General features: G+C 43.3%; 1 protein-coding gene across 1 annotated transcript in view; it reads left to right on the top strand.

The window, feature by feature from the left end:
• The window catches only part of LOC128455069 (collagen alpha-1(XI) chain), a 74,760-nt gene that overhangs the window by 41,748 nt on the left and 20,253 nt on the right, over nt 1–12,759 (top strand). Inside the window, exons 29-41 of the mRNA XM_053438700.1 lie at nt 140–193; nt 300–407; nt 1,647–1,700; nt 4,467–4,520; nt 6,196–6,240; nt 6,540–6,593; nt 7,038–7,082; nt 7,384–7,437; nt 7,554–7,607; nt 8,358–8,411; nt 8,662–8,769; nt 8,912–9,001; nt 11,674–11,727. Of these exons, the coding sequence (XP_053294675.1) occupies nt 140–193; nt 300–407; nt 1,647–1,700; nt 4,467–4,520; nt 6,196–6,240; nt 6,540–6,593; nt 7,038–7,082; nt 7,384–7,437; nt 7,554–7,607; nt 8,358–8,411; nt 8,662–8,769; nt 8,912–9,001; nt 11,674–11,727 (828 nt within the window). The remainder of the gene's footprint in view (nt 1–139; nt 194–299; nt 408–1,646; nt 1,701–4,466; nt 4,521–6,195; nt 6,241–6,539; nt 6,594–7,037; nt 7,083–7,383; nt 7,438–7,553; nt 7,608–8,357; nt 8,412–8,661; nt 8,770–8,911; nt 9,002–11,673; nt 11,728–12,759) is intronic.

Here is a 12,759-nt window from a genome sequence, read left to right as displayed (position 1 = left end):
ATTGTTTTATGTGTGAAGTTTTGTAGATTCCACCTTTCGTGCAGAAATATGTATTTTAAGTATAAGTTTGTCTCTGAGATACTGGACTCAACTCTCAGCTCCAGACACAACTGACTACTTTTGTCCTTTTCATCATCAGGGAGAAGATGGATTCCCCGGCTTCAAGGGAGACATGGGTCTCAAGGGCGACAAGGTGAATCATCAACTACAAAATTCAGAAATGATACTCGCATAAGAGAAAAAACCATGTGCTTTAGTAAAGGGAAACCCATTTGAACATGTGTATTCTTTGCATCCAGGGCGAGATCGGTGTGGATGGAGTCAGAGGAGAGGACGGTCCAGAGGGCCCCAAGGGCAAATCAGGACCTGGAGGAGAGTCCGGCCCCTTGGGATCAGCTGGAGAGAAGGTAAATAATCAACAGCTGAAACTGGATTATAAAGCTGTGGATTCTCCGTAATGCCTTTATTGATTATTGAGTTGTACTAAGCCTAGGGTTAGCCAACATGCTTTAGAGTGTGATAAAAGAAAGAAAACATACACACATAAATTCTCCCTCATATGTGAATGGGTAAAGTTACAGGGGGGGGGGGGGGGGCAGTAAAACAGGGATCTAATAACACGTCTTTAGTGAACTGAGCCGGAAAGACACAGGTCTGTGAGGAACAGTCCACTTCGGTCTCGCTGCCGTTTTGATCATGTGAGGTTCAGAGTCTCCTCCAGCGGCCTTCAGCTCGGCACTCAGACTCGTTTTAATTGGTTCATGTTGACAACGTTCCTCCAGTGAGCTCCTCGCTGTGTAGTGCTGCAGTATTCATACTATTGAAAATAAGAGCCTGGTCGGTTTCAGGACAGTAGTAAGGGTTGTTTTGATGAGTTTTAATTAATGAGCCGTTTTCTTATACAGTAATTAGGTTTGGATCAACTGGTTTGTGGATGAAACTACTCAATAAAAACCCAGTAATCCTCCAAGAAAGAAGAAATGATGATGTCAATAGCTGTGGAAGGGAAATACTGAAAGATTATTAGAATCCATTTGAAAAGGAGACTTAAGAAAAATGATTTACCGCTTCTTATTTTAATCTTTTTGCTACAACTGAAATCGACCTACGCCTCACAGCTAAACTCATCCCACCTGGTGTGACAGCAGACTTTATGATATATATAAATATGAAACCTTCTCAAAGCTACTTCTGCTGCTGTATATCACTTAATATTGAAAAATCAAATCAATAAATTTCACATTTCCTCTTGTGATCGTCATCTTGAGTTTTGCAGCAATACACATTCCAGCACCGGCGTGAGAAGTCTCAGATTCAAAGTCTCTTCATGAGAATATATGACTTGACCTTTATGTTTGAACGCACCCAGGAGAGTTGCATCCGATTCTGTGAAATTCATAACGACCATACACCATCGAAAAGAGTCTAGATGGACCAGCATGGATCCACGTTCGGGTGCAAAACGCAGAAAAACTGTGTGCCCGGATGATGTCATGTTCATAAACATGGTATTAAAATAATTCCCACACCAGCAGTAAAACTTTACTGCTATAAGTTTATTGCTTTAACGCTTCTGTGAACTTTTCCGCTGTCTCCAGTGACACAATGAGAATACAGTGTCTTTTGTTTTGTTTTTCTTTTCTTAGGGAAAACTTGGAGTCCCCGGTTTGCCTGGTTACCCTGGAAGACAAGGCTCCAAGGTACGTGATGCACCAACCTCCGCTGGGTGGTGTGTGGAAATGAGTTCTGCTCCCCTGAATCCACTGAGAGGTCAGAGGTCACGGATGGAGATTTTATTCAGGGTTGAGGCGCAGTTCAGCAGAGGAGCTGCAGTAATGTGAACTTTTGAGGGAAGATTTTTCCACTCTGCTTGTCAGTGTGGAAACAATGAAGCTTAAAAATGTGTCTGAATGATATGTATTTTTTTCAGGGCCAATGCCAAAACTGATATTAGGGAGTAAGAAGCATATGAGCTGACATATAGATTTAAAAACATATTCTTTATGGTTAAGAAATGTAATTAAAGCTTGAATTTAATGTTTAAACAACTTAATTGTAAACTAGTGTTGCACTCAGTAGAGCTTATACCTCCACCAAGGCCCAACAGGCGACTTCAATTTAAAACATCTCTCAGCTTGGACTTTACAGGTTTCTAACTCTAATCAGTTCCGATACAGCATCTAAAAAAAGCCTTCACCACTGTGAAAGCACTTTTAAATTAACTAGATCGAGATTTTAATATGGATCTGTACTTATCACGACCAACGCCCTAAATATGTCCGAACAATTTCATCAAGATTGACACATAATTATGGAATTGATGAAAAATACTCTCTCCAGCAGTGTTAAAGAAAATGAAAACAAGTCCTGGATCTGCCCCCTGATCAGCGTTCGCTCATTTCTAAATTTGCTCCTGCGTGTCCTCTCTAAAACTTGCTGATTTGCTGACCGACCCCGATCTGCCCAGACACAAACCCGAGCAGACACCCGCCGCCCCGCTCGCCACAAACTCTTGCAGGAAGCTTAACTTGCACGGTCACCTGCCGCAGTCATCAGCCGTCTCCCCTCCTTAAACTCCTCCAGACATGATCTAACCCTCTGGCGTTCCTCGAGCCGCAGCGCTGACCATCGAGATGTGCTGCTGCAGCCGGTTCCCCTCTGCTGCTGTCAGCACTGACAGCTTGGCCCTGAGATGATGGGTCGGACACACCCTCTCTCACAACATCCAGACCGGCCAATCTCCTGCTCGGTCTGTTAGTGTCAGCACTAGGATCAGAGCCGAGTGTGGAGCTGGAATTAACACGAGACCGAATTAAAGTGGGAGAGACTCAGAGGAGGGCGATGATTTCATCCATTTGTTACATTCATTTAAAGTCAGGTAGTTCTCTTTGTTTAGCTGTGGTGCATCTCACTGTGGAGTAAACCAGTTCAAGTGAAATGGCTGTAATGAATAAGCAATAAGCGCTTGCAGTAATAAGGAGAACACAAAAAAAATTCCCTTCTGTTTGTATCCATAAAAATCTTTTCAAACAAAGGCTGCCCACAAACGGTCCCCCGTGGATCCCATCTTCTTTTTCCACTCCTTCAAAGAAAGTGTTTTTGGAGAGAGAGAGAGAGAGGCAGGCAGAGAATAAAGGCATCTTGACTCTGTCGCGGTATAAACAGCGACACGCTCTCTTCTTCTTTTCTTTCCAGCGTTTAAAAGATGTAAGTGGAAACAAAGTTTGAAGCTGTCAGTGGTAACTTATAATGAGAACGCTCTCAGAGACCAGAACTTAAGATAATTTACTGTATGCTTCACCGAACCTTATTATCCCCTCAGTTTTTAGCCTGTTAAACCATTGCACAGTTACACCAGTGTTGTAAAATGTCACATTGTCCCGGTGAGTAGGTTCAGGGTCACTGCCGGTGAGGCTGCTCGTTTGCCTTTATCCCTCGTCCATCAGCCGCGTGCTCGAATCCCTCCACTGGCTGTGGTTTTGGCTGCTGCACCCCATCACCCTCTGTTAACAGCCTTGCCACACCGTTAATTCCCGATGCCATTTGGCGACAGCTCCAGCGTGCCGTCTTATCTCTGTGGCACAAGTCAGGCTCGTCCGGTGCCGGTGATCCTTTCAGTTTACCATAACTGCACCTCTGTGAAAAACTCATTAAACTGCACAGATCTGCTTTCCTGCTGCCTCAGAAACTGCTGGGCAATTTAACCTCTTGCAATTCTGCCCACGGCGCCTTGTTAAGCTGCTCCTGCGCATACCACACAGAATTATGCCTTGTATACATATGCATGTGATCGGTAGCGGGCGCTGCAGATGTGATCTGCATTGGATTATGTTCTAAACACAAAGACAAACCGGAGACGAATAAATATTTAACTTAAATAGCCGTAATGTATTCAGCGTTTATCCCACTTAATGTTGCATGAAGTGACGCTGCAGTGCTAAGCTGCTTGGAACTCGTTTCATTCATCCAATAGTGATTCCACTCCCCGAGTATTTGTTTGACTGGCACCGTCCCCGCTATCAGAGGGCACAGCCCGCGAAAGCCCAATAACTAAATTGCTGATGGGTATCAAAGGGGAGCTGCTCTCTCCCCGTCCTTTGTCTTTATTTGCTCCCTCTGGCAGTTTTTGGTTAACTTCCTATTCCTGCCTCCCGACTGTGCCAACATCCCAACAGCACTTCTCTCACAGGGAGGAGGAAGAAAGTATCCCGCTGAGTTTGTTTGAAGCATTTAAAGTAAGGTGCTCATTTATCAGCCGGGAACTCACAAATCACCAACTGTAACCTAATGGAAACAATGTGCTGGCCGGTGTTGCAGTATTTATGGTTGGCCCTTTAATTATCCTTTGTCAGTAAAGCACGAGAGGAACGCTGTGAGGTCCTCTCTTATATTATACCTCCCCCTCACTCTTACCTTTTTCTGTTTCTCTTTTCATCTCACTCACTTGTTCTTTATGTGTCTTGCAGGGCTCCAATGGCTTCCCAGGGTTCCCTGGGGCAAATGGCGAGAAAGGAGCAAGGGTGAGTCAGAAACATTCATTATGCTCCTTCCTGTTGAAGACAAACACTCTCAGTCACTAAGGGGTTTCCTATTTAGCAAAGGGAAGTAAGTGCAGAGGATGTAAAATATTAAAACACATCATGGTCAAGGATTATTGTAGCAGTTTAAGATGCACAATAAATAACTGATGCTTTCACATTATACCTTGTTTGCTCTGGACCTTCAGGCTCTTCTGTTTAGTTTGTTCATTTCCTGTTTGCAAACATTTTTGGGGATACTTCGGACTTTGGCACCAATTGGAAAAGTTTAGACGTCATTAAACAATAGGAGAAGATGGTAGTAATAACATAATGATCTTACATTGGCAAGGAAATTAAGAAATGAACCTGATTATTGTCTCCATTCAAACGGAAAGACGCCTTTACTTCTGTGCTCTTAATTCAAAAAAAGTTGGCAAATGCAGCAACTGAATTGACAACACGCTGACGCTGGATACTCCAAATCAATAAATGTCAATTATGGGTCGATGCTGCGCACGTAGGTGTCGACGACAGGTTGTAAATATGTCTTGACTTGTAGATTAAAAAGGCCCTAAGACTTTACTGGTGCCAGGCATAAAATAGAGTCAAGTATTGATTTAACATCTACTTCAGCATTTTTCTTTGTGCAACATAAACCATAGACAGGACGCTTTGCATACTTTAAGCATATATTAACATGGATATCATCATCATTTAACCATCTAACCGAATATGTATGTGACTGTTTTTATAACCCAACTGTGTATAATCTGCATTTTAAATGTATGTCAACACCAGAACAAAGGACTCCTGAATTGAATAGCAATATTATATATATATATATATTTGTATATGTTATCACAGTCTCCACTTTGTTGTGATGACTTTCCATGAGATTTTGGAAACATGCTTTTTGATTATTTTCTCCTACTCAGCCACTTAAGTGATAAAGCCAGTTGTTCCAGCTCTTCTGGATGGAGCTGAGGTCAGAACAGATCAGTCAAGCTCCGGCACAACAAACCAGGAAAAAACATGTATTTATTTACCTCACTGTCATTTTGAAATAAGGACGGGCTGTTCTCCAAGCTGTTGCCACAAACTTTCTACCACACTCACTCTCAATAGCTATCATCACATGTTGTAGCATCAACATTTACCTTAATCGGAGATAAAACCACGAAAAGTGTCCACTGACTTATTATGTAGCTGTGTGATCAGGTTTTAACACTGGGTGCAGGACTAACAGCTATGTTCAGCTCTGGGGTCCAGTTGAAAAAAGGGTTAGAGCTTAAGCGAGGAGAGGGAGGGTGGCAGAATGGTGTGTGTGTGTGGGGGGGGGGGGGGGGGGGGGGGGGTATTATTGACGAGACAAGCTCCTCTCCGCTCTGAGACGGACATTGAGAGGCAGACACCTCCCGGCCCCATCGGGCTACAACTGACAGGTAGTTCAACCTGTCAAGTGCCTGTGTGTAACCACTTAGCAATTTCATTATATATTTTTTTTGTGTCCAAAGACACTCAGATGATTCCATTTCGAGTCCCTAACCCCCTCAGCGTTCATCTCTGTCCCCCCGTATTGTTGTATTCTCGATATTTCTTCTGAGAAGAGATGAAGTTTTACTCACACTGGCTGATGATCCTGTGCTAAATCAGAGCTTTTGTTTTTCTTTCTCAGGGAATCGCCGGCAAATCTGGCCCCAGAGGGCAACGTGGCCCCACGGTAAGAAATCCTACTGTCTGCCCACGCAGCCCGAGACATCCACATTAATGATTTAGTGTGTTCAAATGAAAATATTGTCCTTTGTGTAGTCATGTATAGCCTTTATTTCCCTCCTCATTTGAAGGAGATATGCACTGCATGGGGAATTGTAGAAACAGGCAGGGAGGGCAGTAGACGCTGATAACCTTGTTGGTTTGTTTTGTTATACTATCGTTAGATGTTCTAAAATAGAGCAAAATTCTTTAAAAAGGCATTTGTTTACCAGAACATTGCTGCATTGTTTTATAAACTGTGTCCAGGGTCCACGTGGTGGGCGCGGTGCAAGAGGACCAACAGGGAAACCAGGAGCCAAGGTGAGAACCAGGGTCATTGTTAACCTCAGGAATTCAGTTCATTGAAAATGAATGTGTCTAAATGTCCAAAACACAATAACACAGATCAGAGGTGGAATATTGCAATTTATATAATTGGTCATTTGTTTCTAATAGAGGTTGAATTGTTGTGACATATTTGAATGGCAATAAATGGGAGGTTCTAATGAGTGGTGTTCCTCAAGGAAGCGATGTAGGACCGCTTCTATTTCCTGTTTATTATTATTAATATTGATTTGATTTTTAGCTCGTATGTCTGGAGAACTGACGTGAGCTTACTTTTACTTTTACTATTTCCCACCTGTAATACCATTCAGTTTTGTCTGTGATCAGAGGATGTGAGTTGCTTAGTAGTTTATTTCAGGTCCATTTCAGACTTTGACGTTTTTGACAAACTTTTCCTCTGAACCTTTTCTTTTTCCTCAGGGCACCTCAGGCAATGATGGACCTGCCGGCCCACCAGGAGAGAGGGTCAGTACCAGACTGTTTCTTCAGTGGCTCTTGAGAATATTGAGGTTTAGAGTTCAACAGTAAAAGTACCTCAGGGACATTCTACTTGAATCTTAACTCAAAGTGAACCACAGCTATTTCTCTCATCAAAATAATCAAAAGGTGGATTCATTTAATTTTTACTGGAAAGGTAAAGAAAATCGTTTCCCTATGAAAATGGCTCAAAAGGGGAAGTTGTCATTTAATATTAAACTGCCTTGACAACTTTATTCATGTTGTGTTTCTCCACTCACTCACTCCATTCATTTCATTTTCATCCCAGGGACCTAATGGACCACAGGGACCCGTCGGCTTCCCTGGACCCAAAGGACCCAACGTAAGTAGCTGCTGTCAAACTGTCCGTCCACAGCAAACCATGTCCCAGTTTGCTTTTTACATGTTAAAACACACTTACACCCAGTATAACTGTTCAATTTGTCACCCCCCACACAGGGCCCGGCAGGAAAGGATGGGCTGCCCGGTCATCCCGGACAGAGAGGAGAGACGGTGAGTGGACAGTTTCATCTCCGAACGCCTCGTGTCCTGTCACCTGATCCTCAACATTGTGCATTAGTGCCGACTCACTCCCCGGCTCAGCCTTTCCCCCCCTCGGATAGGTTATACAGAAAAGACAGCGCGGAGGGAAGGAAACTGAAATGTCAAAGTGTTTGCAGAGCGAGAGTGAGGCACAAGCTGTCGACAATATAGACACTGCAAACTGATTTCAGTCCAAGATTATTGGTTTGGTTTGTTCACCTCAAGTCATCGGGGCCTGACTCTATATAAAGGGATCCATACTGTTTAATTAGGTTTAACATTAAATTTCTCTCCCTCTGAGGGAGGAAGACATTTTCAATATATAACTGGAAAACAGTTTGTCAATGGGGTGAGAATGTGCAGTAAAAGAACCTAAAGAAGTAGTGTGTAATATTCTTTCAGTAAAATATCTATAAATGACTATATATTTTGTTAACTCGTGTACTTTGACTTGTGTACCTAGAGAAATCCAAGGTTTTATTCAAGGAAGCAGACCATTTACATTTGGTTGCTTTCTAACTGCATCATATCCACTTTATCCAGTGCACCAACTTCCATGATCCCACGCTGCTTTATGAAATCACTAAACTAGGTCTATTGTCATTGTTTTGACTGAGAGACCCCTAGTGGCCGACATTAAATATTGTACATTAAACAAATTAGATTGATATGTCTGAATTAATCAAAATCTTGAACATATTTCTTCGTCCTCCTCTTCAGGGCTTCCAAGGAAAGACAGGACCTCCAGGACCCGGAGGGGTTGTTGGACCACAGGTAGACACAGCACACTTCACTACTATGTTTGCATCTGCTTCCTCATTCCCCCTGTGTCTTATTTTGGAGAAATCTTAGTATATAACAAAACAATACAAGTGTGAACCATCAAGATGCATGAAAAGGCTTTGAAGCACTAGTACTGTCTAAAGTAAAACTACTGCATTCATATGTTGTATGTCCTTTAGAACACAGGTGAAGACATATTTATCGTACATTGACCTTAACACATCTCTGTTGTGCTCGACAGGGACCGACTGGTGAGACTGGACCCGGCGGAGAGAGAGGGCACCCGGGCTCTCCTGGTCCACCTGGTGAGCAAGGTCTGCCTGGAGCTGCTGGGAAAGAGGGTGGAAAGGTAAATGGATTCCACAAAATCCTGCACACTGCACTTATAAAGCCTTAGTGTAACACCTAAAGCAATTGTGTGTTTAATTAATACATGACGTTGTCTGAGATCTCTGTTAAGCAGATATTCTTGCGTCTCTCTCTCTCTGTAGGGTGATCCAGGTCCTCATGGTCCTGGTGGCAAGGCAGGACCCGCCGGTCTGAGGGGCTTCCAGGGTGCTAGAGGTCTTCCAGGGGGCATGGTAACACACAGACCACACACACTCTTAACAGACCAATGCAAACACACTCACATGTGCACGAAGAAGTGTGTCCTCCCACACACTGGGTTGAATTTAGCTCCAAACTCTAATTACCGGGCTAACAACCTGCTGTTTAACCAAATGTCAGCTTGGCACTGGACCTGATGACAAGGGGTAGAATTAGCTTACATGGATAAAATGGAGAGGACTAATCCACACACAATATTAACACACTTTATCATCATTTAACTCAGCAAGGTTGAAGTAGGTTATACTGGGTTGTTAATACGGTACTGGCGAAGCTCTCTAACTGGTTTGTGTCGCTGTAATCAGAGTGTTTAACTCGACATTCACAGCTACGCTAGTTTCAGGGCCTTTTCTTGAAGGAATCCTGTTTCCATCAGATTGGAAGAATGAGTCAAAGCCCGCAACTCTGTGAGCGTGCAGCCGAGCCCGGGCATCTTAAATTAATCCACAAAGGGAGTGGGCGTGGGTGAGGAGAAGTTCAAGGTGAGAGTGGGTGGTTGTTTAGAGGCTGACGGAGGATCAGCTCGGGAGCGACGGAGGCCCGAGCTAATTTCAAGACCGACCATTAAGTGAAAAAGACGACAGCGCTGCCCCAGACTTATTACTGCGCTGATGTCTGCTCCGTGTGTGCAGAGCGGATGGCTTCTTCTTCATAACTTCAGAACACACTGCACAAACACAAACACACACACACACACATCCTCCCACGCTCTGTTGAAGTGTTCCCATCCAGTCACACGCAGACACAAACACCTGTTGTACAAGCAAGAGCATGAACGTTTATCTCGCTCCTTTTGCTGAAAGATGCTTACGTGAATAGATTATTTTTCTCTTTTGGTTTTAGACATACTCTCTCACACTCTCACAAACTCACACACAAACACACAAACTCACAAACTCACATTCTCTTTATCCCGTCTCTCAGTCTTGAGGAAAGGCACAGCGACAATAAATACACACCAGTAAATAACTTTTGTGTGTGTCCGGCACAGAATGAACCTTCCAGGCTTCTAATGCAGCGTGGCAAACTGTGGAAGCCGGGGAGGTGGAGAGCCAGCTTGGCAGCTTCCGCACCCCCCTGGCTCTGTCGACTGTAGCCTGTAAATTAGTTATTATAATGAAAGTCTTTACTGCCTCCAGTGAACTGTGTTTTCCATATGCAGCCTCAGCCTCCTGGTGTTATGATTCAGCAGCACAGGCTCGGCCCTTCAAGGGCGTGGATCTGGAGGAGGTGTCGGGGGTTTCAGAGATAGAGGGACCATACCTGAGGACTTTATTTTGAAGCTCATTTATTGGCTCCCTTTAAAGTTTCTCTTCTGCCGTTGATCAAACTTTTAAAATCTCATCTCTCATCCTCAAAATTAGACGTTTTTTTAATTTATTTTTTAAAGGACATCCTTTTATGGCTTTAAATTGGCTTGGATGCAATTCTACACCTTTCCCTCATTTGGTATTCACGCATCTCTGAATATGCAAATCACCCCCGCCTCTATCCCCACCCGCCCCTTCAGCCCCGTCACCTGCAGCTCTGCTTATCAAACACATAACGTATTCTGCTCTGCAGCTACTATACGCAACACAATGGAAAATGGTAATATAGGAGTGAACCAGGCAAACTGGTTTGAACTGAAGCCCGGTTTGCACAGGGTCACCTCTTGATTTATGGGAATTATAATGTGTTTGATTTACTGTTATCTACAACATAACAACAGTTGATCAGATCAGTTCATAATCCAGACAATAGATAAATAATAAAAGATAACATCGTTCTTTGGTGAGCTGAGGTTCGGGCATCTTACAGGTTGCCTTCATTATTTTTGCTTGACTTGAACCACAGGAATAAAACTAGAAAATGGGTGTGTTCCATAACGTTATGACTTTAGCTTTGGTTATAGTCTGTCTCTGAGATTTCTTTCACTCCCCAAGACAACTGAGGCGAATGGGAAGAGTTGAAATATTTCATTTCAAGAATTCAGCAACTGAAAATCTCCCATTTTGTTCCTCTGGATAATCCATGGACCTCAGTGTGAACAATTCCTGTGGCAGAAAGTAGGAGCTGTAAAAATCTGTGCTGCTGGATATTTCCGATGTAATTTTCGTGAGTGAGAGCGGCGCAGCCAAAGAGCCTTTCAGCTCTTTATGATGAAGGTGGCAGAAAGAAGTAAAATCAAAGGTATCTGCAGGGCCTGAGAAGACTGGAAGTAAGGGAGGTGTGTTTTATTGACCTGCTGCCTCAGTACTTCGGGAGGTAATAATGTGCCGACTGTGGGCGTAGATGAGGAGAAACACATCTTTTATGTACATAAATTAACGAGGTATTTGCCGTGTGCAGGGTATAGAAAACTTTACTTGAGACTCAAAACAAGAGCGGCGACCGAATTTTAATCAGTATATGATTTTCCTCTCTTCTTTTGAATCGTGTAATTGCTGCTGCTCTTTAGTATTAACCCTAATGCCAACTCCTCCACACACACACACACACACATGCTCACTGATCGTTATTCACACGTCCATGCACACACATATCCACGCACACAGTAACATTTAAAGCTCCATTTGACAGCTGTAATCACCGCTCGTGGAATGGCATTGAGCGGCGGCCTGCAGCGAGCGAGCTCTAACCCTCTCCCGTCCTCTGCTTTCAGGGTCCAGCTGGCTTGAAGGGAGGAGAAGGGCCTCAGGGCCCCCCCGGCCCCCTCGTAAGTAGCCTGTTGCTATGGTTTCCTCATCTCTCCCACCACACAGAAATTGCAGTGAAAAGTGACTTTGTGCCTTTTGGAGAATGGAGTCGCTGCACATGCTGCGTGCTCCCGTGCTCCGGTGATTCGGCAGCGTGTGCGATGTAAGCCGCCGTGTTTGAAGGATGGTGAAGTAGAGCAGGGCAGGGGTGAAATCAATACTCAACACCAGCATGGTTAGAAAATGTGAATGTGCATCGTAGTGTTAAATGTCTAATGTCATTTGTATCTGGTTTTCTTGGTTTAGTTGAATTGGAAAAATATCATAAAACACTATTACTCACTTATTTCCTTTTGAAATTTTGAATCTTGTGTTTTGTTTTCAGACATAAGATTCTGTGTTTTAGTATCAAATCAAATTAGACAAAGAATTGTATCGCATATATTCACAAATCATCTTCTTTCCATTATCACTCGACTAGGGTGAGAAAAGAAAACTAACTGAGGAAGATCACAAGTATTAAAGTAGTTTTATAATGATCAAGCTTTTGCAGTTTATAAATAAAACCCCTGTGAATGTATGTAACACATGTGGATGATAGAAACACACTGTTTGAGTTTCAGCTGAACGATAGTCGTAGGTGTGAAATTAAAACGTTCTAATGATTGCTTAATTGGCTAATTGAACAATGACTACTTTTCATCCCAGTATCTTGATTCGTGTGTGATGGTTTCCACTTTCATGTTATTGTTACCCTAGCAACTGCTGTGGCGCATGTTGAGGAAGTTTTTTCTCATGTCACCTTTTTTTTTTATTATTGTATGACCGCGACTTTTAGAGAAACTTTTTCCCTCAGGTACTAATAACACACAAACATCTTTCTCAGCCTCCCTGACTCCCCATTAATTGCAGTAATGTGCATCCTTCTAGACACTGTAGCTGCAGCCGTGCACTGTATCTGTGCCACGTTTCAGCCGTGCACTCACATAGTGTAGGACCATAAAAAGCAGCGGGAGTGGCAGGGCCATCCATGAAATAAGTGGGCCGCTTCT

This window comes from Pleuronectes platessa, chromosome 13 (assembly GCF_947347685.1).
Source record: "Pleuronectes platessa chromosome 13, fPlePla1.1, whole genome shotgun sequence".
Classification (NCBI taxonomy): Eukaryota; Metazoa; Chordata; class Actinopteri; order Pleuronectiformes; family Pleuronectidae; genus Pleuronectes; species Pleuronectes platessa.
Note: the sequence above shows the minus strand (reverse complement) of the source record. Positions and strands in the feature narration are given on the sequence as shown.